Source organism: Penicillium hispanicum (genome assembly GCF_028827665.1).
Source record: "Penicillium hispanicum strain IBT 35686 chromosome Unknown utg000006l_segment0_segment0, whole genome shotgun sequence".
Taxonomy (NCBI): Eukaryota; Fungi; Ascomycota; class Eurotiomycetes; order Eurotiales; family Aspergillaceae; genus Penicillium; species Penicillium hispanicum.
The window spans coordinates 1,686,562-1,712,629 of record NW_026623198.1 but is presented as its reverse complement, the minus strand read 5'-3'; the positions used below and the strand labels follow the sequence as shown (position 1 = coordinate 1,712,629).

At 43.8% G+C, this 26,068-nt stretch overlaps 7 protein-coding genes across 7 annotated transcripts; 3 read left to right on the top strand and 4 right to left on the bottom strand.

Annotated features, from left to right (window-relative positions):
* Window positions 1–9,523: 9,523 nt before the first annotated feature.
* On the top strand, window positions 9,524–10,783 carry N7459_006966 (uncharacterized protein; the record flags this gene model as incomplete). Its single annotated transcript, XM_056946134.1, has 4 exons — window positions 9,524–9,688; window positions 9,787–10,162; window positions 10,224–10,341; window positions 10,402–10,783. Coding segments are annotated over 4 exons (1,041 nt in total), but the record flags the coding sequence as incomplete, so codon positions are not given.
* A 1,537-nt stretch (window positions 10,784–12,320) lies between these two features.
* Window positions 12,321–13,817, top strand: N7459_006965 (sugar porter family MFS transporter; the record flags this gene model as incomplete). The annotated part of the gene is made up of 2 exons (XM_056946133.1): window positions 12,321–13,424; window positions 13,491–13,817. The coding sequence occupies 2 exons, from the start codon at window positions 12,321–12,323 to the stop codon at window positions 13,815–13,817; spliced, it is 1,431 nt and encodes a 476-aa protein (XP_056798132.1).
* Window positions 13,818–14,110: 293 nt separating this feature from the next.
* On the bottom strand, window positions 14,111–14,776 carry N7459_006964 (uncharacterized protein; the record flags this gene model as incomplete). Its single annotated transcript, XM_056946132.1, has 1 exon — window positions 14,111–14,776. The coding sequence occupies one exon, from the start codon at window positions 14,774–14,776 to the stop codon at window positions 14,111–14,113; it is 666 nt and encodes a 221-aa protein (XP_056798131.1).
* A 298-nt stretch (window positions 14,777–15,074) lies between these two features.
* Window positions 15,075–15,913, bottom strand: N7459_006963 (RlpA-like double-psi beta-barrel domain-containing protein; the record flags this gene model as incomplete). The annotated part of the gene is made up of 2 exons (XM_056946131.1): window positions 15,075–15,450; window positions 15,525–15,913. The coding sequence occupies 2 exons, from the start codon at window positions 15,911–15,913 to the stop codon at window positions 15,075–15,077; spliced, it is 765 nt and encodes a 254-aa protein (XP_056798130.1).
* Window positions 15,914–16,657: 744 nt separating this feature from the next.
* Window positions 16,658–20,189, top strand: N7459_006962 (uncharacterized protein; the record flags this gene model as incomplete). The annotated part of the gene is made up of 6 exons (XM_056946130.1): window positions 16,658–16,842; window positions 16,901–16,933; window positions 16,994–18,359; window positions 18,411–19,540; window positions 19,617–19,976; window positions 20,036–20,189. The coding sequence occupies 6 exons, from the start codon at window positions 16,658–16,660 to the stop codon at window positions 20,187–20,189; spliced, it is 3,228 nt and encodes a 1,075-aa protein (XP_056798129.1).
* Window positions 20,190–20,811: 622 nt separating this feature from the next.
* erg27 lies at window positions 20,812–21,870 on the bottom strand (the record flags this gene model as incomplete). The annotated part of the gene is made up of 1 exon (XM_056946129.1): window positions 20,812–21,870. One exon carries the CDS (start codon window positions 21,868–21,870, stop codon window positions 20,812–20,814), a length of 1,059 nt encoding a protein of 352 aa, XP_056798128.1.
* Window positions 21,871–23,729: 1,859 nt separating this feature from the next.
* On the bottom strand, window positions 23,730–25,692 carry N7459_006960 (endopolyphosphatase; the record flags this gene model as incomplete). Its single annotated transcript, XM_056946128.1, has 2 exons — window positions 23,730–25,432; window positions 25,512–25,692. 2 exons carry the CDS (start codon window positions 25,690–25,692, stop codon window positions 23,730–23,732), a joined length of 1,884 nt encoding a protein of 627 aa, XP_056798127.1.
* Between the last annotated feature and the right edge of the window lie 376 nt (window positions 25,693–26,068).

Here is a 26,068-nt window from a genome sequence, read left to right as displayed (position 1 = left end):
AATCCTTAATTAGATAGAAATCTAGTATAGATTAGTATAGACCAATAAATTTATAAGGAATCACGACAGCAAAGTATTTTATTAATAAATTAAGCTAAAACTTAGTGCTCTAGTAGAACTAACTATATAGAGTTTAAATCCAGCATCAAAAAAATAATAGGATAGATAGTTAACGTAAAATTAACTAGTGAGATAAGTGTGTGTGTTACAGACCTAGCGTTAGTAACATGCTAAGGCACAAAGATGGAGAAGCAATAACCAATTAACTTGGAAATTATATAGGAATAACCTTCAGATTGTAATTCAGATGAATAATAAATCATGTGACTTAACCTATTAATGATAGGAAGGAACCTAGCAAAGATAGGTTCTAATATAGCAGTGATAGGTTTAGGCCTATTAGTGATGCAATAGAACTGGATATATAAGAATACTTATTCACTAGTATATATTTAGTTCTTTATACTTAATTATTCCTTATTGTTATTTAGAGCACCTAGATTAGGAATATAACTTATCTTTGTTTTACTTTATATTGTTTAATACCCTAATTAATATCCAATAGCCTTAGAAGCTTATTTAGAGATAGCTATCTCTAAATAACTAACTTAGTTAGCGCTCCTAATTAATACACTTTTTAGGATAAGCACTTTAAAGACTCTAGACCTATATAAGACTAGTATAGTAGCAGTAATAAGAGATAGATATACTTAGAAGGACTATAGCTACTAAAAGAAGTATTATCTTTAAGGTAGTAAAGCTAATATAGCAGTATATAATTAGCTAGTATATAATATATTAAGCGCTAAAATTTAGGATTTAAGTGAAATTAATAAGATAATTAATACCCTATTACTAACTATAATCTAATAATAGTAGGAAGTAACAGTATTAGCAATATAGAAAGAGGATAGGCTAGATATATATTATTATTATCTCTTACTAATACTAAATTAATAGATATAGTCTTTTAGCTATAAAACTAGCTAATATATAGATAGCTATTAGCAATAAAACTAAATTAGACTTTTTTTATAGAGATTAAGCTAAATTACAATTATTCCTTATATAAATAAATATATAGTTATATATTATTAATTATATAGAAAAAGTGGATAAAATAATATATATATCTATATATCTCTAAAGATAAGCCTTTAAATAGTTTAAGCTTTATATTTAAGAATTTAATAAAAAGCCTATAAAAGATTAAAGTAATATAATAAAAAAGATATTTACTATATACTAAATCTTTAAAAGGAAGCTTAAATAAATTTTTAGAGATATTAATACTCAGTAAATAGCTAAAAAAAGACTTAAATAAATCTAATAAACTAGCTCAGTAAATATATATACTACTAAATTCTAATAGATTATATTATATCTAGATTATAATAATAATATATATATCTAGTTATTTAAATAAGGTCTTAAAGAAGAAATTAAAAATAAATTAATATAGATTAATTAATTTACTAAATTATCAAAAATAATTAAGATAGTAGTTAAATTTAATAATTAACTATATAAATAAAAGCTTTAGTGAAATAAAATATAATATAATAGATAATACTAGAATAATAAATATTATTAGTAAAAAAGTAAGTAAAGACTATAATAGTCTAAAAAGATTTATAATAATCTTTATAAACTATAACTAATAAAACTTAATATAGTAAAACTCTTTACTAAAAAATAGAAATAATATAAAAAAAAAGCTTTATTTTAAATATAGTAAACTAAGCTATATAATAAAAGAATATAAAAATAAAGTAAATAACTAAAAGCTATAATAGATTTATACTATCTAGAAAAGAGGAGTATATAATATAACTAAAACTATAAAAGTAAAGATATTTTATATAATATAAGATAAACTAAGTTAAGAACTTAATACTAAGTAGAACCTAGGATAAAACCTAAAACTAATATATTAGATATTGAAAGGATATTCTATAAAAATATAGAAAGTATTTAATAGGATCTATAAAGGCTCTAAAAATAAAACAGAGAAAGCTAAGAAGGCTAAATAAATACTGTATAAGATCTAAAAAGAAAAATATTATATAAAAAATAAATAAATCTAAATAAATAAATAAGCCCTAAAAAAAGTATTAAAGCCTAAAATTAAATAAATAGTATTAAATAATATAAAATAACTATTAAATATAATCTAAAGTAATTAGATAAATAAACTATAAAACTATAAAAATTTATAATAAAAAACTACTATAATAGTAAATAAAAATATTTAAAAGATTAAAAAGAGCTTAAATAAGATTAATAAAGATATTAATTAAATTAAAAAAATATATTAAGAATAAATAAAAGATATAAATTAACTAAAAACCTTAATATATAAAAATATTAATATTATTAATTTAAGGCAGTTAACTAAATAATAAAAAGCAGAATTAGCCTATAAAAAAGTTAAAAAATATATTAATATCTTTAGATGACTTTATAAATCACTTAATAAAGAGGCTAAGCTATAAAAGCTATAAGCTATTAATAAAATACTAGATAATAGATAATCTATATCTAAAAATAATAAAGATTATAATACTAAAAAAAAGTAAATAATATAGCTAAAGTATAAAAACTTACTATAGCTAGACTTTAAATATAAATAAGAGATAGAGGCTTAGAAAAAAAATAAATTTTAGAACCTTAGTTAATTTATAGTTTAAAAAGTATAATAAATAAAAATAGTTTTTATAAATAAGCTAAGAAATAGAAATAAATTAAAAAAAGATCTAAAATAATTATTAGATAATTAATTCTTAAAAGCTATTAAAAAAAGAATCTAAAAGATAAAGAATAGATATCCTAAAAATATCTATAAAAGTGCTAAAAACCTTAAAAATCTAAAAAACTCTATTATTCTAAAAAACTAATAAAATATTTTTAATACCTTAAAACTCTTTTAAAAATAAATATCTAGAAACTTAGGAGTAGTTTAGCTAAAAAAATAATCTAGATAGTACACTATATATAAAAGATCTATAAAAAATATTTTATAATAAATCTAATAGTAATAAGTTAGTATTATATATTAAAAATATAAAAAGAATATATCTATATATATAAAAAGACTATATATATATTAAATATATAAGATATCTAAAATATAACTTAAAAGCTATAATTAAATACTATAATAAATTATATATAATTTATATAATTAGTAAAATAGATTATAGTAGAATTAATCTAAAGCTACTATAGTATATATAAAAATTATACTAAAAAAAACAGTAATTAGTAGCTACTATATAAAGAAAATATATAAAGGCTAAAATCTTAATAATAATTTCTAAAAAAAGTAGTATTCCTATTTAAGTTATATTTAATTTTAGAGCAGTAAAAAACTTTATAAACCTATAGTTTAGTACTAAATACTAAATACTAATAATCTAGAAGAATTAAATTATATTAATTATTAAGCTATATAGGTAAAAACTAAGACTAGAAATTATCTACTATATAGAATAGGTCTAAATAATTATTAGAAACTATAAAAAAGAAATATATTTTAATATTACTAGATTAAAATAATATAATATAGTAATTAAAGTACTATAGCTAAAATAATATAATTTAAAGATTTATTAGCAGTATAATAATATTTACTTTAAGAACTATAAATATAAATAAACTAAAGTGAGATAGACTAGATATAAGATATTAAGTAATAAAAAGCCTAGCTCTAAAAAGGTAAAAATCTATTATAATCTATATAAGTATAAAGCTAAATAGAGTTAGTAGCCTAGAGATAAGATATAGAATAAAACTATAGATATTAGTATTATTATAATAATAAAATAATTATTAGAAATAACTAATAATAAGCTAAAAGAATATATTATAATAAATTATAAATTAAAAACCTTTTATATAACTAAAAAAGAAATATAGATACCTAAAAAGTACTATAAGTACTAAAATATATTTAAGTTACTAAAAGATAGTAAATTACTAAAATATAATCTATTTAACTATAAGATTAAGATTAAAAAAGGTAAAAAATTTATATTTTAATTAATCTACTAATTATTAAAGTTTAAATCAGAAATATTATAAATATATATTAATAAAAATCTAAAGAAAGGTTATATCTAGAAATTATTATTATTAGCTAGATATTCTATTATCTTTATAAAGAAAAAAGATAGAAGTTTATAATTTTATATAGATTATTAATAATTAAATTTAATTACTATTAAAGACTAATATCTATTATCTTTAATTAAAAAGATCTAAAATTAAATCTATAAAGTAAAATATTTTATAAAATATAATATTATTAATATATATAATTAACTATAGATTAAAATAAATAATAAATAGAAAACAGTATTTTAAATAAAGTATAAATACTTTAAATATATAGTAATACTATTTAAACTTATTAATATATTAACTATATTTTAGTGATTTATTTTTAATATATTAAAAAAATATCTAAATATCTTTATAGTAGTATATCTTAATAATATCTTAGTATTTTCTAAGACTATAGAAGAATATATTAAATATAATAAAAAAATCCTTTAAAAGCTTAAAGAGGCTATAGTGACTTTTAAACTAAAGAAATATAAATTTTATATCTAAAAAACTAGGTTTTTAGGGTATATAATTAGTAATAAAGGATTTAGTATAGAAAAAGAAAAGGTATAAAGTATTATTAAATAGTTAATACTAAAAAACCTTAAAAAAGTATAATAATTTATAAGACTATATAATTACTACTAGAATTATATCTATAATTTTAGAAAAATTATAGTTAGATTTAATAAAATAATAAAGAAAAATAATTACTAAAAATAAAATAATAAAGTCTAAGAATTATTTAATAAACTAAAATAATTATTTATAGAATAAATAATATTAGTAGTCTATAATTTAAAGAAGTTAATAACTATTAAAATAGATATATTAGATTATATATTAGAAATAAGAATAATTTAACTAAAAGATAATAAAAAACTATAACTAATTATATTTTAGTTTAAAAAGATAATCTAAATAAAGCTTAATTATAATATTTATAATAAAAAACTATTAACTATAGTATTAATATTTAAAATCTAGAGACTATATTTAAAAAAAGTAAAATATATTATAATAGTAAAATTAAATTATAAGAATTTAATATTTTTTATAATAATAAAAGAATTTATTTATAAATAGATAAGATAAATAAAAGTCCTTTTATAATATAATTGTAGAATTAAATATTATCATAAAAAAAGCAATAGCTAAATAGATACTTTAAATTAATAACTAGACTATAAAAAAAAGACTAAAGAAGTAATACCTATAATTCTAACTATAAACACTAAAAGAAATCTTATATATAATTATTAAGTTCTTTTAGTAACTAGTAAAGTTATAGATAATAAATAGATTAAAAAGATTAAAGAAGTAACTAAAAATAATATAAAAATATAAAAAATCCTAGATATAGATCTAGAGGAAATAATTAAAAAATAAAATAATAGATTAATCTTAGTTTATAGATTAATCTATATACTTTAAACATTAAAAAAGGAAATTATCTAATAATATTATAATATACTAATATATAAATATATAGAGATTAAAAAACTAATTAAATATATCTTATATAATTATTACTTTCTAAATATACACTAAAAGGTTTAATAATATATTATAATCTATAATACTTATTAGTAAGATAAACTAATAAGATACTAGTTATATAGAGAAATATAGAAAAGTGGAGTACTAATATACCTATAAAAATAAATTATAATAGATTTTATTACTAAACTACTAAAATCCTAAAAATATAATATAGTTATAGTTATTATAAATAAATTAACTAAATATATATATATAATCCTAATAATAGAAAAGATTATTATAGAAAAAATAGTAAATATTCTTTTATAATATATATTTATAAATTATAGGACTTTAAAGAAAATTATATTAAACAGAGATAAGCTATTTACTAATAAGATATAGTAATTATTTATAGATTAAATAGATATTAATTATAGACTTTTAATAACTTACTATCTATAAATAAATAAATAAATAGAATAAATAAACTAAACACTAAAATAGTACCTATAACACTATATAAATTACTAATAGAATAACTAGATAGGACTATTACTAATTATATAATTTATATATAATAATATAATACACTTAACTATAAAAGAATTACTATTTTTTACTAATTATAGGTATAATCTTTTATTAATTAATAAACTATAAAGTAATTATATAGTTATAGAATTAGTATAATTATTAATAATTAGTATTTAATAATTATATTTATAAATAATAAAAGATATTAAGTTTCTTAACTTATATATAAAAATATACTATAACTAAAACTATAAAAAGGGGCCTAACCTTAAAAAAAAAGAAGATCTATTTACTATAATAAAATATTAAAATAAAATAACTAAATAAGAAATTAGATTATAAAAAACTAAAACTATCTATAATTAAAAAAAAGATAAAAACTAGTTAATTACCACTTAAAATTACTAAAAAATATAAAATAAATTTATTTAATATTTTATATATTATTACTAGAATCAGTACTAAAAGATATATAAATTACTATTAATATTAAAATTAAAAAAAAATAAAAGATAAATATAAAGTTAAAACTATTATAAAAGATAGCTAGTTTAATAGTTAGTAATAATTCCTAATTAAATAGAAAAGGTATCCTACCTTAAAAAATATATAGGAATCTATTATAACTCTAAAAGGCTACTATTAGCTAATTTAATAGTATTATTATAAGGTAAAAAAGATATTTTAGGGATAAAAGTAAAGAAAGTGTTAAAGTTAATATTAGTCTAGTCTATAGGACTTATTAGATTAATAGATATAATTAACTATATTAAAGTAGGACCCTTTAATATAGCTATAAAGATCTTATTAAGATTATATATAGTAGATAAAATAGACTTATTTACAGTATAAATACTCTTTATAGGATAATCTTTTTAATAAATAGACTTAATATATTCTTTTTTAAGATAATCTAATTCCTCTTTTTTATAATATTTAAGATCCTCTAATTTAGTAATTTCTTTATATTTTTAAATAATAAAATCCTTAATATAGTTCTAAAAGAGGGATTTTTACTATTTAAGATATATAATTTAAGTAAAAGTGGTATAGTATTTCTTAGCAATTTCTTACTAAAAACAAACAAGATAGTGCTATTTAGTATTAGAATATAATAAATAAGATATTTTATATTTAGTATAACCACTACTATTTATATAGCTACTATAATAATCAGAGTAGCTAAAATAAATATATATTTATTTAAAATAAATATAATATTTATAAAGAATAACAGACTAATATCCTTTATCTTTAATATAATAAGCTAAGGCGTTTTTATAAATAAAAGCTTTAAAAGATATAGTTAGGATAATATAATAAGAAAATTAGAAAAACAGAAATAGAGGCACACACTTATAGGATAGCTATATTTAAGAGTCTTTAGGATAAAGACCTAAAAGGAGGGGATAATATTATAGACCTAGCATTAACAATATATTAAGGTATAAAGATAGAGAAATAATAACTAATCAACTTAGAAATTATATAGGAATAACCTTTAAGTTATAATTTAGATAAACAATAAATTATATAACTTAATCTATTGATAATAAGAAGGAACCTAGTAAAGATAGGTTCTAATATAGCAGTGATAGGTTTAGGCCTATTAGTGATATAACAGAACTAGATATATAAGAACGCTTATTTATTAGTATATATTTAGTTCTTCGCGCTTAATTATTCCTTATTGTTACTTAGAGTACCTAGATTGGAAATACGACTTATCTTTATTCTACTTCGTATTGCTCGATACCCTAACCAATATCCAACGGCCTTAGGAGCTCACTTAGAGATAGCTATCCCTAAGTGACTGACTTAGTCAGCGTCCCTGATCAACACACCTTTCGGGACAAGCACCTCAAGGACTCTAGACCTGTATAAGGCCGGTGCGGCAGCAGTGACGAGAGACAGGCACGCTTGGAGGGACTGTGGCTACAAAGAGAAGTATTACCTTTGAGGCAGCAAGGCTAACGCAGCAGTGGACGATCGGCCGGTGCGTGACAGTGTGTATATATTCCGGTAGAGTTATTAACCAGACTATAAACCCTATAGGGACTCCGCTGATACATATCAGCAGTGAGTGAGTATACTAAAGATGGTAAAGGGTAGATAGGACGAAAGACTGCCCAGAAAAGTGCTGCTGCTGAGCGACAGCGAGGTTAAAATAAAACCAGCGACGGCGAGGTCACCAGCGCACGTGTAAGCGAGGGGCATAGTAGAGGTGCGAGACTCTACTAAAGACGAGCAGGAGGGCTTATAACCTGAGAGAGTGAGGTTGTACGATAGAAGGATGACCATGCATATGAATGATGATGATAGAGGATCTATCTACATGAGAGGAAGCTTAAGTGTGTGTGGGTCATGTGACACCCACATACGAACACTCACCAAGCCTGTAATACCCCTAACAGCAAGCAGCATCGTTGCCGTACACGGACTCAATGGGCATGTGACAGAGACATGCACATCCAAGCCCCAGGGTATATGCTGGTTGAGCAATTCAGCCTACTTGGACGTGATTCACGGAAGGTCTCAACGTGCTGCATACATACATCGAGATGGGAATTGGCATGAAGCGGCGGAGTTATGAGGGACAGCTCAAACAAGGGTCTCGGATTCCTATCAACCTGTTTTACATTATCTGGGGACCGCGCCCATGATGGTATCTTCCGGGCAAAGCCCGACGATGAACAGTCTCACGCTTAACTCCAATTGCCCCAGAAGAATCTCTTTCGTTTGATATTGAAGACTGTAGTCTTCTTGAATTCCACTATACCGCAATCAACTTGGTTCCCGGATATGTTAATATCCACTCCAGTACAGCCGCGTAGACCATCCAGCGCGGCCCATGCCTTTCCTCCCAATTAGTTGCTGGGAGATCGATGTAGTTGACGGAGTGCGCCGTCTCATCATTGACGTATCGATAAATTCCAGGGCGTTCAAAGTGGCAAGTCTTTCAGCTCTTCATTCGTTGGTCGATTTTGGATTCCCCCGACCGCTGCAGCCGCGAAGATATCTGCATATCACAACGAGATGGAAGCCAATCACTAGGATTGCCGTTATCAGTGCCCCTGGCAGTGGCGATTGAGCCATTCCAAAGTGCACCGTGCATGCAAAAGCCGCCCGCGCCGATGCTTATCATTGACATGCGCTGCCGGGCTGAACGCGGAGACCTCCGACGAACCATCTTCAACCCCACAGAGCCTACTGGTTTCGGGGGCGCAGACCAAGTGAACATATGGAGGTCCCCGACGGGAACTCTCTGCTTGTGTCGCTCTTGATAACAGACTGATATGGCTAACAGCATATAACCATCGAATTAATGGGCGACTGGACTCCCGATGGACTGTAGTTCCGTTGTTCGGTTATGCTGTAATGCTGGGGCGCCGACATCATGCCGCTAGCACGCAGAGCATCCTCCTATAATGCCGGGCCCGAGTTGCTACGGGATGTATGGGCTCTTACAGCAATTGCCATTGTGATTGTCATCCTCAGGGTCATTGCGAAATGGAGGATTGGGAAGTTTGGTCTGGACGATGCACTCATGGCTTTTGCACTGGTCAGCAAGCCTTTTTTTTTCTTCACTCTCAGATCGAATATGTCATTGTGCAATGAAACTTGGCTTGATGCATGATTAACTTCTCTGCTCGATTCCAGTGCTGTGCTACAGTTGGATCGATCCTGATCACGCTGGCTATTCGATATGGTCTGGGCCGAGAGGCGACTGAGATGGCAACGGCAACGGTCTCGAAAGTGATCATGTTCGACTACTTGACGCAGACCTTTGCTATCATAGGCGGGACTATCGGCCGGATCTCCTTCATTGTGTTGATCGTCGGGCTGCTTGGATCCCGGCTGTCCTACCGCATCATTCTGTGGGTTCTGGCTGGTCTGCAGGTGGTCGTCAATGTTATGTTCATTGTTATTATCTTTTCGCAATGTCCCGGGCATGCGTCGGCCATCTGGGAGCATGCCGGCAAGGCCAAATGCTGGGATCTTCATGTGCAGGCTTATTACGGATACTTTCAAGGAGGTAAGCAATCTACACAGCAGTAAGCGTGAGATTGTCTAGACTCTGACCTGAACCTCCACAGCGTTTAACGCGACAACCGATCTATATCTGGCGGGGTTCTCGACATTTATCTTCTGGAACCTGAATCTCCAACTACGGGTCAAGTTGGGCTTGGTGGCTCTGCTGGGTCTGGGCCTTTTGTGAGCAGCATTCATCGATGTGATATTCCACCACGCCTTGAACTAACCGACCTCTATCAGTGCCATGGTCGCCGCGATCATCAAAGCCATCGAGACCCGTATCCTTGCCACCTCCGACACCGACCCGACGATTGCCACCGTCAACTACGATCGCTGGCTATACATCGAGGCATACTTGGTCATCATTACAGCCTCGATCCCTTGTCTTCGATCTTTACTACGGGCTTTCCAAGGTCGAGTGATGAGAAGCAGGGATACGCACGAGTTAAGCTCTCCCTATGCGGTCAACTCCATGCGTACGACCCAAACAAAGAGACGAGAGTCTTCGACGGAGGGGAAAAGAATCGTGAATATTGACGAGGGCCAGAGCAACGATGAAATGGATCGACACGAGGGCGATAACGATGCACTCGAATCAGCCTGTCCCAGGGCATCCGTGATGGTTTGTGTATGATAGTGCGTAAGCAAACGAGAAGAAGTGATCCGAGTGACCTTTCTATGCGTGTTTACCGATATTAAGTGATACCCCGTTAATTTGTACCCCCTAGTTTTGAAAACTCAGTAGATCGAACGATTCGCTGCAGACTTAATCTAATTATAGAATACCTCCATAGTCAAGAGCCAAGTCTAGCACAGTCCCTCGAACCTCTTTCCAAATTCAATTGATTTCTCAAATATATCTATAGATAAGAGTGAATAAGTGAAGTACTTTGAAGCGGCTAATACCAAGGTAAGGCCTGGCGCTTTAAAGCGACCAGACACTACTTAATTGAGTAATTGTCATGGACTATGCGCACTACATATACCGGGCTGGGGTTATCGATCCTAGTGAGGATCGATATAGTGGTCTTTAGGCTCAATAGTAGGACGCATACCCAGGCCTACCTTAACAGATATCCACCCGTGTATATAACCGCCCACAGTAGATACGAATGAACTGCCGAGCACAACCGCTCTCCAATAAAAACGTGGCTCAATACGAGAAACCGACTGCTTCGATCCAGCTGCACTGTCGTGACTATGAAGCCTTAAGCGTCCGTGGCTGGGCAATTAGATTCTGGTGACGGCATTTGGTGGACTAAGCGAGGCATGAAGAATGGCCCACGAATTGCTTCGATCCATGGACATCAAACCATGGATTTGTAAATGTAAAGCAAATCTCTCGGCGGAGAAATCTGTCGCGATGAAATGAGGTCACCTTCTCCAACCGCGCGTCGCCCAACCACGCGCGGTCTGCAGACTATTATATGCTAGACGAGAGACATGCCAGCATTCTCTAGCGGGGGGCCGACGGACGGAGATTCGCCTGGAATTTCCGTGAATCACAGCTCGTTCTGGCATCCCCGGTTCGCTCGCGCTGACCAGCGGACGGCGTCGTTGAATGGACGGAAAAACTGAGTAGATCGTCGCGCTCCACTCCTCCCCGCGGGCTTCCCCAAATTCCCCCCATTCGTCCCCAGACTCCTCCACCCCGGACGCGGAGCCATTCACGTCTCGCCGTTGGCCTGGCGAGCGTGGGTCCAGGATCGCAGCCCGGGGACGAGCACAGCTTCGAGCTTGTTGCACCTTGACGTCGCACATTAGCCGAACCCGTGAGTCGGCTGTCAAGCCCCCCTGGTGCCGCTGCAAACCCCCCCCCCCCCTGGCATGTCGAACCCCTCAGCCCGGTTATAAAAGAGGATCCCGCCCAAGGGGCTGGCGGTGTTCTCCATGTTTTCCGGGGAGTTCGTATACGGCCGGCCGTTCTCCTATCTCTTTGTCTTCCACCTATCCGGAGTGAAGAGCGTTTGACCCATATCCGTCATTATGGCGCAGACGCGCTTTCTGAAGAATTACCGAGTGTATATACTCACTTCGGTGGCCTATCTGGGCTCCTTGCTCTTTGGTTCGTCTTGTCAGGATATCGTCGAGGGACAGCGGCACTGACATCGTATTCACGCCTAGGCTATGACACGGGTGTAATGAGCTCGGTGCTGGCCATGGACAGCTTCAAGAGAGACTTTGGTCTCCCAATCGGAGAATCCGGGTTTGCGTCCTCCTCGAATGCCCAGGTGTCGTCCAATGTCGTCAGTCTGTTGACGGCGGGCTGTTTCTTCGGGTCCATCTTCGCGGCATACATCAACGACCGCCTCGGCCGACGCTACTCTCTCATGATCTTTTCCGTGGTCTTCCTGGTAGGTGCGGCCATCCAGGTCGGCTCTCACCACGAGATCGGGATGATCTACGGAGGACGTGTAGTGGCCGGCCTCGGGATTGGCGGGATGTCCAGTATCACCCCCGTTTTCGTGAGCGAGAACTGCCCTCCGCAGCAACGAGGTCGGATCGCGGGCCTGTTCCAGGAGTTCCTGGTTATCGGGAGCACGTTCGCCTACTGGCTGGACTACGGCGTGGCCCTGCATGTCCCGGAAGGCACCCGCCAGTGGCGCATTCCCGTCGCGATCCAGCTTGTCCCTGGCGGACTGATGCTCATCGGGCTCTTCTTCCTCAAAGAGTCCCCGCGCTGGCTGATGAAACAAGGCCGCCCGGAGGAGGCCCTCCGCTCCCTCTCGTATATCCGCAATGAACCCGAAGATAGCCAGGAGGTGCAGCAGGAGATCGCCGAGATCTTCGCCGCCATCGAAGAAGAAAAGGCGGCCACGGAGGGCGTGACCTGGAAGGAGTGTCTGCAGAAGAGCAATCGCTACCGCATCTTCCTGGCCTTTTTCATCATGCTCTGGCAGCAGTTCTCGGGCACCAACAGCATCGGCTACTACGCGCCTCAAATCTTCGAGTCGGTCGGTGTTAGTGCGACCAACTCGTCTTTGTTCGCTACTGGCATCTACGGAACCGTCAAGGTGGTGGCGACGGCCATTTTCTTGCTCATCGGAATCGACCGATGGGGCCGAAAGTATAGTCTCCTCGGCGGCGCGGCGTGGATGGCCGCGATGATGTTCATCATTGGCGCTGTGCTGGCCACTCACCCCCCAGACGCGAACTCCACCACCGTCTCTCAGCCGTCTATTGCTATGGTCGCCATGATTTATCTTTACGTTATCGGATACTCCTTCTCATGGGGCCCGACTCCGTGGGTGTACCTGGGTGAGGTATGTGCATTCATCGTCATGAGCGTGAATCCCGTCACACTTCAGATCTAACTAAGCTTTCCATAGATCTTCCCTACTCGGCTGCGGTCGTACGGCGTGGGTCTCGGGGCGGCCACTCAATGGCTATTCAACTTTGTCGTGACCGAGTTCACCCCTCATGCCATCAACTCAATCGGCTGGAAAACCTTCCTCATGTTCGCCATCTTCTGCACGGCGATGGGAATCTTCGTTCTCGTCTTTGTCAGGGAGACCAAGGGCCGGACCCTGGAGGAGATGGACATGATCTTCGGCTCCGTCGACGAGGAGCAGCGCCGAGCCGATGTGGAGAACACCATGCACAAGAACGAGATCACGCATGCAGAGCATGTAGAGGGGGAAGTCAAACCAACTTGATCGGACTCGGGGATGTCATGGTGTGTGGTAGATGAAAGCTAGGATCGAGATCCAGGTCGGGTATAAATTCATTCTGCTCTCAAAAGTACAGTAGATGACCAAAATCCATGGACGCCAAATTGACCGTATCGACACAATGCCATGAATCACGCATGTCAATCTCTTTCATTCGTTATACGACACTCCTTCACGTCGGGAACCCACTCCGTAGCCTGCGGCGAGGCGGAGGATCCGGGCTGAAGTATATGTCACAACATATCACCGTCATCAGCGACGCCTGCAGTAAATACTAGTCAGCCACCGTACATCCACTTGAATGCATGCAAGAGGATAAACCAACGCACCAGGGCTAGGTCAACGCCGTCCGCAACCAGTATCTCGACGATCCTGCGCGGCGGCGCCATCGGCACCCCATTCACCCCGGGAATCGACCCAGGCAATGTCCGATTCCTCTCCACGCTATCACGGATATCCACGACCTTGCGACCGCCGACGTGCACCATGTATGCACACCAGGCATTCGCCTTGCGCCGCAGCTCCGCCGTCACCATCTTCTCCTCGTCCGTCTTGGAGTCTGTCGCGGCCGCATTGCGGAACGTGAAATCCAGCCCCGACGGGCCCTGCTGCTTGATATAGATCAGGTCTTCGTCGTCGCTGCCCGGCAGACACACTCGCCACGGGCGTCCCCACAGCGGCGAGCGCGCTTTGCGTTCGCACTCGAACATCGGCAGGCCCGACGGGTCGCGGAATTCGCGGACGCGGCGGCTGCTGTACTTCTGGCCGGTCACAGTGAAGAGGACCCGGTCGTTGTTGTCGTATTTGATCTTGTACTCGTCCGCGGATTGCGAGGCATATTTCGGATCCACGTATAGTAGCCGCTCGAACTCGGTGATGTGATCGGGGCGGATGGCGATGGGGGTGAGCGGTGTTTGGACGGTTCCTCGTAGCGACATGGCCATCTCGGACTACGGGGTGTAGTGGTACGCTCGAAGAGATGGGGAATGGGAGGAAAGTGAACGGCCGGAGGATCCAAACATCGCAGGACACTCCAAGCCGCGATCGACGGTTGTGACGCACAGCCTCGCCCGGGCCACTGGGGCCGTGTTCTCCTGTTAACGGTGATTTGTTCTCCGAAGAGGGAGTAGTCGGTCATATGTAGAACAAGGCAGCCCAGCGGGTGCTTGGAATATCTCATAGGTTCATATATCCCGGTCCATCGTCCAAATAAACAACACCCACCAACTCCACGCTCGCGCCTCACGACACACTCACTGGCGCCTTCTCCAGCCACGACCATTCTACCTCAACCCGGCCCTGGTCCAGATTGGCCACCTTCTCAAAAACTGCCTCCGTGACATCCAGGTCCGTCTCGGCGCAGCCCACGCACCGGTCCACGACCGTGACATCCACGCTCTTCCCGTCGCGACGCAGCCGCAGCTTCATCCCGCACAGCGGATTGGCATTCGGATTGGAGCCCGTCGACGCAGCGTCGAACAGGACGTGAGACACGGCACAGATCATGTCGGAGTCGGAATTCGTGTCGCCGCAGGACCCGAGCGCCGGGTTGTAATAGGTGAGGTCTCCCTCGTAGGGGCCGCCGTTGGAGGATGGCAATGGGAGATTCGATGATTTCCTGTCGCAGGCATCAGTGGAACATGTCGCAAGCAGCTGTGGCGCCGTGTGCTATCGGTGGTCGCTCAGTCTTACTTCTTTCCGACCGTCAGGCCGACGGCGAGGCCGATGATCAATGCGATCCCGACGATCGCGGCTACGATGCCAATGATCAGGTACCGGCGCGATCGGGGATGTGCTGGGAGGTGAAAGACGCTGGCGCTGGGCCAAAGCCATGCGCTTCTTTGTCCGTGGGATCCCGGCTTCGCATTTGTTGATCCCACAGGCGCTGCGGTGGTTGCTGCTCCGAGTACTGGAGGCCCAGCCGGGACGGGCTTGCGCTTCGGCATTGAGGACCAGGAGTCTGGCGCATGCTGGGTGTTGGGCACATCGTCAATGGGAGGTGCCTCTCTGTCTGCCACTGCGGGAGGATCATGATTCGTGGTCGGCGTCATGATCGATTTCTCTGGCGAGTCGGTGTTCATGGCGCCAAAGATTCATCACGGTGCTGGTGCTGATGTGCTGATGCTCAGGTGTCGATCAATCAAGAAACATAGCTCGGTCGATGCTTATCCACATGTAGAGACTCGGGCGTAGAAGCGTGCTGGGAAGAATCGTGTTCTGATGGAATTGAGGTTTGAAGGTTTCAGGGGCTGGGAAGCACTAAGCCCTTTCTCATTAACCAGGATTCCTATCGGGGCTGGTAGTTGTAGTGTAAGTTTCATATTATTGAAACTAAGGTCGCAGCTAGCGCCTCGATAAGAGCCTGCGAAAGGATGCCTATCTTGCTAGTACATCCAATGGAGAGTATAGGATTAAACGATAGAACATGCTGCACGACATATTTGGCGTCTCACAATCAATATGATCACCAAATTGACCACCGCAGCCTCTTAGAATGAATTCCCAGTCTCTTCTCATCCGAATGTCACAATGTCCACATAGTTATCCAAGCATCCATGGATACATCAACGGGCGTCCCAATCAGCCCCACCGAAACCGCAAAACTCGCGAATCCTCGATTCCCCCGGGCACTTCATTCCTCGACATTCCTCCTTTTCCCAACCACTCGACTCCATCACTGCTCACACACCCTGGTCAGATTGCAACTCTGACCGGTTTGTATGCGGTATGTCGAAGACTGCACTGAACACTGATCGCGCGCGTCCTTGAGTGGAGTCCGATCGAGGCGGGGAAATCGCATCGCCTCGCGTGCGCCAACGCCAACCATGGCCTCCCGCACTCGACGCCAGTCGGAGGTCTCGTCCGGCTCGTCAGGCTCGTCGCCGTCGCCGACGCTATCGCGCCGCGACACACAGGCAACGAGCAAGGAGAAAACCACCGTCGCTGGCCGGGTCAAGAAAATATGGGCCAAGACAGGGCTGGACCGGCCGACCATCTTGCTGATGATGAAGTAAGCGCGTATCTGAACGGCCATGCAGCGTCGGCGCAGGAAATGCTAACTGGTATAGGGGCGCACTCGCGCCGACGATCACGGTGTCGATGTAGGTAACAAAGATCCAGCGCTTCATGCCGGACATAACACGCCGCTAACCAACATGCAGCTACCAAGCCACCTCCGTGGCAGACGAGTTTACCACCCTCGGATACTTGATGGGCGTTGTATCTATTTTCGGATTTGCCATCATGCCCCGTGCCAAGTTCATCCAGATGATCATATTTGACGTTTTGGCCGTCTGTGTGGCCGCATGTCTGGCGTTATTGACCATGTACTCCAGCGTCAAGGCTCGCGAACATACCACTGCCAAGGCCACGGTGAGCTCGACCTATAACTCTTCGGCGTCGGCCGTCAGTGGAGTCTGGCTCTTCTTCCAGATCTGGCTGGTGCATACCTTCCGCGCCAAATATCCTCAGTTCCAGTTCCCGGTCGTCATCTACGCGATTTTCGCTAATGTCGCCTCCATCTATGCCCCACAAATGCAGAATATGGCTGCTGCAATCACTTTCGTCCTCCGCCTGACCAAGACATTTCTCACCGGGTTGGGTATATCGGCTGGCACGTCGTTTTTCATTCTCCCGATGACATCACGCAAGGCCGTGTTCAAGCAGATGGCCGGCTACATTGGTGGCCTGCGGTCTGCGTTGGGTGCCCATGCCGTGTACTTTGAGACATTGGAAAGAGATGATATGTTTGGAAGAGCCGATACGTACGATGACGCCCGCGAGAAGGTTGGCAAAAGTGGGCAAAAAGTATATAGCCCGGAAGCGGAGGCCATTCAGAGTGCAATTCGAGGCATCACGGAGCTGCATGCCAAGCTACACGGCGACCTGTCTTTTGCGAAAAGTGAGTTCGCACTGGGGAAACTAGGCCCGGATGAGCTGCAGAAGATGTTTCGCCACCTGCGGCAGATCATGATCCCCGTGGTTGGACTGAGCTTCGTGGTTGATATTTTCCAGCGGCTTTCGGACTATAACCGATGGAACCAGCCAATCGACCCCAACACAGAGCACATTCCTGACGACGTTCGCCAGGCCGTTGTCAATGACTGGAATGATCTCATGAGAGCGGTGCATGATCCTTTCGCGACTATGATCCAGACAATCGATGAGGGATTAATCCATATATCATACGTTTTCCAGTTGGCGAAGCCGCCGAAGACAAAGACCGGGGCTACGTCCGCAGCAGCTTCGAACGGGGAGTCACAGAAAGATAACGAGGACGTCGAAGCCGCGGCTGAAAATACGGCGCCGGGAGAGAAAGGGTTCACGGAGCATTATGAGCAGAAATTGGGTGAATTCCGGAGCGCCAAACGCATCGCCCTGCAGACATGGGCGGAGGAGAAAGGGATTACACTGCCACCCGGCTTCTTCGATCATCCCTCCTCCGTTCAGAGCTTGAAGGGAGATTTTTTCGATGCGTCGGCTTCCTATCAAGATCGAAGCCGACGGCAGCTGTACCTCTTTCTTTATGTATGTCTACTATCATATCCGCTCGGGGGATGTTCGCTAATTCAAACTCAGATGGAGCAACTTCTGTTCTCCACTGGAAAGACAGTGCTGGAGCTCGTTCACTACGCTGACAGGGTCGCCGCAAAGGGGAAATTGTCCCGAACTCGACTCATCATACCCGGGGCCAAACGGCTCTGGAAACGGGCCAAGAGCTTCTTGAGGCCAACAGACACCCACGAGGATGATAACATGGGTGATGTCCACACACAGAACAGCAGTCTTGAGCTTGGCGAGGCCTATAGACACCGCAAAGACCCTGAACACTTACCGCCAGACACCATGTTTCAAAAGATCGGCGACAAGATCAGAGTCATCCCGTGGCTTCTACGTTCGTTCGAGTCGACATATGGGTTTCGGGTGGCATGCGCTACAATGACAATTGCCATTGTTGTCTTCCTGCACGATACGCAGACTTTTTTCATCAAGCAGCGACTCGTGTGGGCCATGATCATGGTCAATCTTAGCATGTCACCGACCTCCGGACAGAGCATCTTCAGCTTTGTGCTGCGTATCGCGGGCACCGTCATTGCCATGGTGGCCAGCCTTTTGATCTGGTATATCCCCGGCCAGAAGACACCGGGTATAATCGTGTTCCTGTTCCTCTTCATTTCCTGTGGGTTCTACGTGCCAATCAAGCTCTTCCGATTCCGTGTCATCGGCATCATCAGCATTGTTAGCACAACCATGATCGTGGGCTACGAGTTATCGGTCCGCAAAGTCGGCGAAAAGGTCGCCACATCCAACGGCCAGACCTACTATCCCATTTACGAGCTTGCGCCTTATCGACTAGCTGCCACCAGCGGAGGCATTGCCGTCGCCTTCATCTGGACGTTTTTCCCGTACCCCATCTCGGAGCATTCAGTCCTGCGCCAGAGCCTGGGCGCTTCGTTGTACCTTCTTGCAAACTACTACTCCATCATCCACGAGACGATCTCGGCTCGCATGCGCGGCGACGAAGGCGACATGACCCTGAAAAGCTCGGCCGGCCGCAAACTCGAGAAGGCGCGGCACAAGGTCTTCTCAAAGCAAATGCTGATGCTAAACGGCCTGCGCACGTACTCCGGGTTTCTGAAATGGGAGGTTCCGATTGGCGGCCGCTTTCCCAAGAAACAGTACGACTCGATCATCGTCTGTGTAGAAAAGTAAGTATCCCCCCCCCCCCCCCCCCCCCCCCCACACCAGAATCACCGTTTCACTCACCCACCATTTGCCACTTAGTATCGTGAGCTATCTCAGTTTACTGGGCTACGCATCCGACACGTTAATGCGGCTCGACGAAGATGACGACGAGTCGAACTCCGTGTGGATGCACGACTTCCGCCGCGTCGTCGGCTCCGCCAAGGTCACCACGCACGAAGTCACCTCGCTCCTGTGCCTCCTCTCTGCCAGCATTACAAACCGCCAGCCACTGCCGCCGTATCTCAAAGCGCCGCGGCCGTACAGTTTCTCGAAGCGACTCGAGGCACTGGACAAGGACATCTTGAGCATCAAGCACATCGCCGAGCCCGGCTTTGCGGCTTTTGCTGTCCTGCAGATCTCCACGAGATGTATCGTCGGCGACGTGGAACAGCTCATGCGGTTCGTCCCGATCTTACTCTGATGTCTGTGTTGTTGGGGCTTGCTAACGTCTGTGGTAGGCATGTCAGGGGTCTCGTGGGGGAACTAGACTTCTCGTTCCACGCTGTCAGCACGACAGACGCGAGTCTTACCCATTCGCGGATGACGTCGCGCGCTCCGTCACGGGTGTCTGTAAATGAAACACAGGCTGCTGATCGCGAGAAGACGGATTAGGGGATTTCGATCGGCCGACGGATTGTATATAGACGTCTGGGCAGCGTGCATCACAGACGCGGGATGAATGCAATGCTTTTTCACCCAGACTTGGTCTTCTTGCCCGATAACCGCTCTGGCCGTCCTGCTTTCGAAAGAATCACCAGCTACTCGCCTGACTTCCTCAGGAAAAGACCGCGATCCATGCTTCTCTCCGCATTGCAGTGTAGATCCGCAGCGGTATAACCCAACTGACCCCTCCTCCCACGCCCAAAGCAACCTTATCACACAAGTCGACACACGGTGTTCGCGCGGGCGATATCATAAACTATAAATGGCGTCGACGGCCAGAGATTCGAGAATACTAGGCATCTACACTAAAGGCGGAAGCTCTAGATCAATGTAGATGCTACAAGACAATACCGGCAAGGACAGCGAAAGAGGAACCTGATGTAGTCCGCGTATTTACACGCCACGAGCGACAGGGCACTTATATACACGAACAAAACACAAAGCACAAGCAGAATGCCGCCGAGCAAATAGCGCAGGCAAAACGCGAAAGCGAAGAAGCAAAATCACATACAAAACGGAAACAGCCGGTCATGCGCGTTTCGGCTGGGCGAGGTCATTACGCCGTGCAACGTCAAATCGGATTCATCATAGTCACGTCCGGCACCGCGGGTTCGGCCGCGCGGGCCTGGAGCCTGGTCGGCGTGGACTTGGTCACCGGCGCCGGGGAGACGGTGGTCGGCACGCTCGTGTCCAGGTGAGAGGGACTGCGGCTGCTGCGGCTGCGCGAGCGGGCGCCGCGCGAGCTGCTGCTAGCGGCGGTGCTGCTGCCGGGTTTGCCGCCGCGCTTGACCATCTTGCCCAGCACGCCGACGATCTCGGCGGCGTCCTCGAAGTCCTCGTCGGTCATGCCGTCCTGGGCATTGTAGACGTCTGCGATGGCGTGCTTGGCGAGGCGGCGGCAGGCGAGGGGGTCTTGCAGGCAGTCGTAGAGGTAGGCGGCGTATTCGAGTTTCACGGACAGGCGCAGCGGGTGTGAGCCGGAGAGGAGCTTGTCTGCGAGGAGTGCAGCGTGATTGAAACAGGCTGTCGCCGTGGCGGTGTAGTCGAGCGGCGGGAGGAGGAAGGAGGAGGCCGGCGGGATGACCTGGACGGGCGCCAGGCCCGGCGGGTGGGAGGTCTTGGTTGGTTCGGTGGCGGTGACGCCGCTCAGTGCTGTGAGCGAGTCGGCCCCGTATATCGATTCATGCTTGAGATTTGGTGGCGGCTCGATGGTTGGTGGTTGGATGATTGGCCGGTTGTGGAAAAGGACGAAGATGTGGTAGAATGAGGCGCGGAGTTTGTATGATAGCACTTTTAACTCCACGAATGCCGATACCATGGGTAAGATGTACCCTTCTAATATAAATAGGCCCTCGCGCGAGAGCCAGATGATGTGGTGGTACAGCTGCAGCGATTTGGTCTCGCGGGTGATGTCGAGTCGTCGTAGTCGCCTCGCGCGGAGCAGTTTCTTGGACAGCATCACCGACAGTCCGAGCACTTTATACAGCATTGATGATAAGAACGGATTTTCCAAGGTCGTGACGGCCGCGAAATTGGCCAGGGCCTTCTGATCCACCTCGGAGGAGGCCATCCATAAAGCCAGTGACGGGGAGACTGGAAGCTCTAGATCTAGATCCAAATAGTCAGCCATTGTGCCCGGTAGGATAGTGCAATCGCAAAAGGAAAACAAATTAGACGGAAGAGAGGCAAAGTAAAAGAAGAGGCAAGCTCACCTAGCTCGCGCGCGCAAACCAAGCTTCAAACGACTCTCAAACGCAGCGCCTGCAGCATGCTCCAATCAAGCGCGTATCCCGGCGACGCCCCGACGGCCAATTGACCGCAACCGAGCCGAGCACTCCGGCAAATCGGACTGATCAAAAGCGCGCGAGTCGCTGAGTACGCAGATCCGATGCCCAGCACGAGCCCGGCGTGGCGTGCGTGGCCCAATGTGCCCACTGTAAGGGTTCAGGAGCACGAACCAGCGCCGAGGGTTCCGCGGGCCAGTGTTGGATCAATGGGTGCACGTCCTCGACCTTTCCGCTTCGCAGCTCCAGATTCCCAACCACCGGAAATACTCGCCGCAATACAGCTGAGCTGGGCAGGTTTTTGCACGGCAGAGGACGTTGTGCGGGCGCCGATCCAGCGTCGGAGGGCCCTCGGCACAGTGCGATCCGATATGTCCGCAGCCAGGGACAGCTAGCAACGCAAGGCACGATCGAAGAGGACGAGGACGGGATGCTCGGGCGAAGGTCATCGACAGGCTGGACACATCGTGCGATGCCCGTAGGGGAAGGCGAGAGGCTGGAGAGACGCAGAGCGAGCGCAACTCTCGGTGGTGGATGCGGGGAAGATTCGGAGCTGGCGATGGCGATAGCGATGGCAGCAGGGACAGCGGCAATTGGGGGAGTAGAATCCTGTTGGTTTAAAGGAGAGTGGAATTGCACGTAAGGAGTTTACTCGGAGATGGCAGTGACGCATGGGCGAGACTACCCTGGTGTGATTTGCTCTGTATCGACACGGGACTCGAGGCTTGACGAGAACGGAGACGCGGTAATTACTAGTCTCGTTAGTGTTTCCACTGACATCGCTGCCGGTTGATAACTACCTGGAGAGCTATATCGCTTCCTATACGACTATCCACGGTTCGGAGCATCCAGGTAGGATGGGAATGAGCTGGAATCCCAGTGCCTACGATCTCCAAAGATGACGATGCGATGCCCGAGCCCAACCCAATCCGACTGGAACAACCCCGTCGGCTGCCTCTCGCCCCATTTCTGCATTGGCGAGGCATGCTGTGCAGCCTCCTGCATGGTCTAGCCAGGAATTGAATCGCCGCACGGGGGAACGGGAAGCCCATAGGAGGCGCGCTACGTGGCAGCGGCTCGGCCACGATGGCGCGGCGTGCGCCCAATGAGATGATAATCGGATCGTTGGGCGAGGAAAGTTGATCGTTTCGCATTGCGTTTGAGGATCAGGGAAAGCACGGACTGCCACGCTGTCGCTTTTAATTTACACCCATAAATTGATATATCCACCGGAGTGGGTACGGAGGTGTACGACAGTACATGTGTAGTTAGTATGCACATACTCAGTGATGGTGAGATATTACAAGTCATCCTCGTAGGGATGACTCGGTGTACAACTCTCATCCCGAGATTCTCTTTTCTCCCTCCGTTCGAGTCTTGACCTGGTAGGATCGCACGAGGACGGCGTATCGTTCTACAAGTGCTCAAAGTACTACAAGTAATACGGACAAGTACCACACCGCTAGAATGATGTCGCTCGCCCCTATCTAGGATCTGGCCATTTTGACAGCTCATCATGTCATCATATTATGAAGATGTATATATACCAGGATCGAGTTTCACACCCAAAAAAGACCAATCAAAAGAAAACACCGACTTATGCAAGATGGATCTCCAATCCGGATTGGAGTGATGCAACCCATATATCGACCAATGCAAAATTCCCTGTGCGCGTCAAGCGAGAGAAAGCCCGACTTTCGTAGGATCAGACGCCCAATCTGCCGTCCTCCTCGTCCAAATCATCCACATCCACGAACCCAGCAAACGCGCGCTCCACGAACGCGCGCCACGCCGAGTTCACCTTTTTCTTCTTGGAGGCGGACAGGTTGCCGTCCTCCCCGATCCGCGCCGCGAGCTGGAAGAAGCTGCGCACGGTGAGATCTTCCATCTGGTAGACCTCGTCGCCCGTGCGGTACTCAACCTCAAAGTTGAAATGCCCACCCTTCCCGCCGCTTGACGCAACCTCGGCGTTGATCCGGGTCAGGTTGGCAAAGTACTGAGTGTAGCCCAGCAGGCTCAGGGCTTGATTGGAGTATGCTGGGCCCGGCGGGCTGGCTGGCGAGGGGGGACGAGGCACCACAAAGTCGGATTTGGTGGATCTCGTCTGCCGGTCGTGGGGAGGGTTTGGGGCCTTCCAGGCCAACGCCTCGGCTCCAATGAGAGAGGTGGAATCGACGTCCGGCGTCACGGCAGGGACATTAGCAACTCCAGCATCCTCCACTCCAGTGATATTGTACTCGATCACCCGGAGAGTCGGGAAGTAGTTCGGCACCAAACTGGGCGACACCATCGACACGCTGTATCGCTCCGCCCAAGGCCCCCCGATTTTCTTCAAAAACTTGCGTCGTTTCTTCTCTTTCTTCTTCTTTTTATCCCTCTTCTTGTCCTTCTTCCCCTTCTTGTTCTCGTCAAGCTCGGATGATTCGCTGCGCTCGGCCACGCTGGCATCGTCAAAGACCCCTGACGGCGGCGAGGGCAGATCCGCCCACTGCTTCCGAAGAGAAGTCAGGTAATCTGCCTTGGACTGAATGGACACTACGCCATCGGCCGCCTTCGGCTGCGCTAGGAGATCAACGTCGTGGCTATCCTGTAGAATGAAATGGTCGACATTCATGTGGCCGTAAAGACCGCTCACCACGACATCGCGGTACCGGTCGATCCACAGCGTATACTTCTGCCAGCAGGTCTCATCCCAGTTGGTCTTTTCCTCCGAGCGGGCCGGCGCAACGTGACCCATCAGAATAGCTTTCATGTTGCGCTCCCGCAGGAGTTGCAGCTGCACACGCAGCCACTCCATGTGCTCATACCCGGGCTCCGAGGCGTCGGCGCACCCGTCGACCGCGCTGTTGGAGTCGAAGAAGTACATGGTGTTCAAGCTGACGACGGCCAGCTTGCCGGGAATGACCTCGGAGGTAAACCACCCACCCTCGACGAACGAGTGCCGCTGGTTCTCCGGAATGAAGTCGTGCCAGACCTCCGTGAACCGCTTCGTCCAGGGGTTCGGTCCCGACCGGAAGATATTGTGCGGCGCGATGTCGTTGTTGCCGAAGGTGGGCACGACGGGGACCGTCACACGCGGCACGTTGCTGGGGACCTTGTCGCGGGTGCCGAAGAGATTCGTCCACTGCTGCGCCATGTATGCGTTGAGTTGGACGATCTCGTCGGTAGTGCGTGGGATGCGCTCGTCGTTGTCGTGGCGGGCCGAGTCGCCCGTCCAGATCACAAAGTCGATCTCATCTTTGAGGTTCGCCTCGATCCAGCGGAAGGTCTCGTTGACCAGCGCCAAAGGAGAGTCACAGTCGGAGCCTTCCTGCCCAAAGTATCCCGCATCGCCGTGGCCGTGGTGGCACGAGCCATCCTCCTCGCCGGTCAAGGTGCCTGCTTTGTAGAATCCGTCGGGATGGAAATCTGATCATCCGAGTCCGTTAGTACGGGGACATCCCGCGAGAGTCTGTCGCAGAGCGGGGTTATGGTTCCTGTTGCGTACCGGTAATGTGTAGAAAGCGACCGCGTAGACCAGGCGATGATGTGCCTATTAGCGGCACTGGTGTCTCGTCGTGGGTTTCTGCGCCGACAGCTCTGCTTGCACCGGCCAGCGGTTGCTGGTCCAGAGGGACAGCGGAGATGGTGCCCGCAAAGAGCCCCAGCAGGAGGACGGTGGACTGCATCGTGGTGCAGACTGATCGTCAGACTCGCATCTGCAACCGTTGGACCGGGGGGGGGGGGGGGTGTTTTTTTTTTTTTTTTTTTTTCCTTCTTCTTCACGATCTTATCGCGGCACAGGGTCACGTCACCCGGGCGGGTCAGGCAGCCGAATCAGGCACGGCCAATCACGGAGTTCGTTTGAGGGGGAATCGAGTCGAGTCGGGTCAGATATAAAGAGTCGAGAGTAGAGGAGTAGAAGGAGCAGAGAAGGAGACGAGATCCCAGTCGACGAGCTTATCTAGAGTAGCGAAGCAATTCTCCCCGGATCGACGAAGGCCCAATGAGTCGGGCACGTGCCGGGGACCTTGGCAGTTGTCAGGATAGGGAGGGGATCCGTCC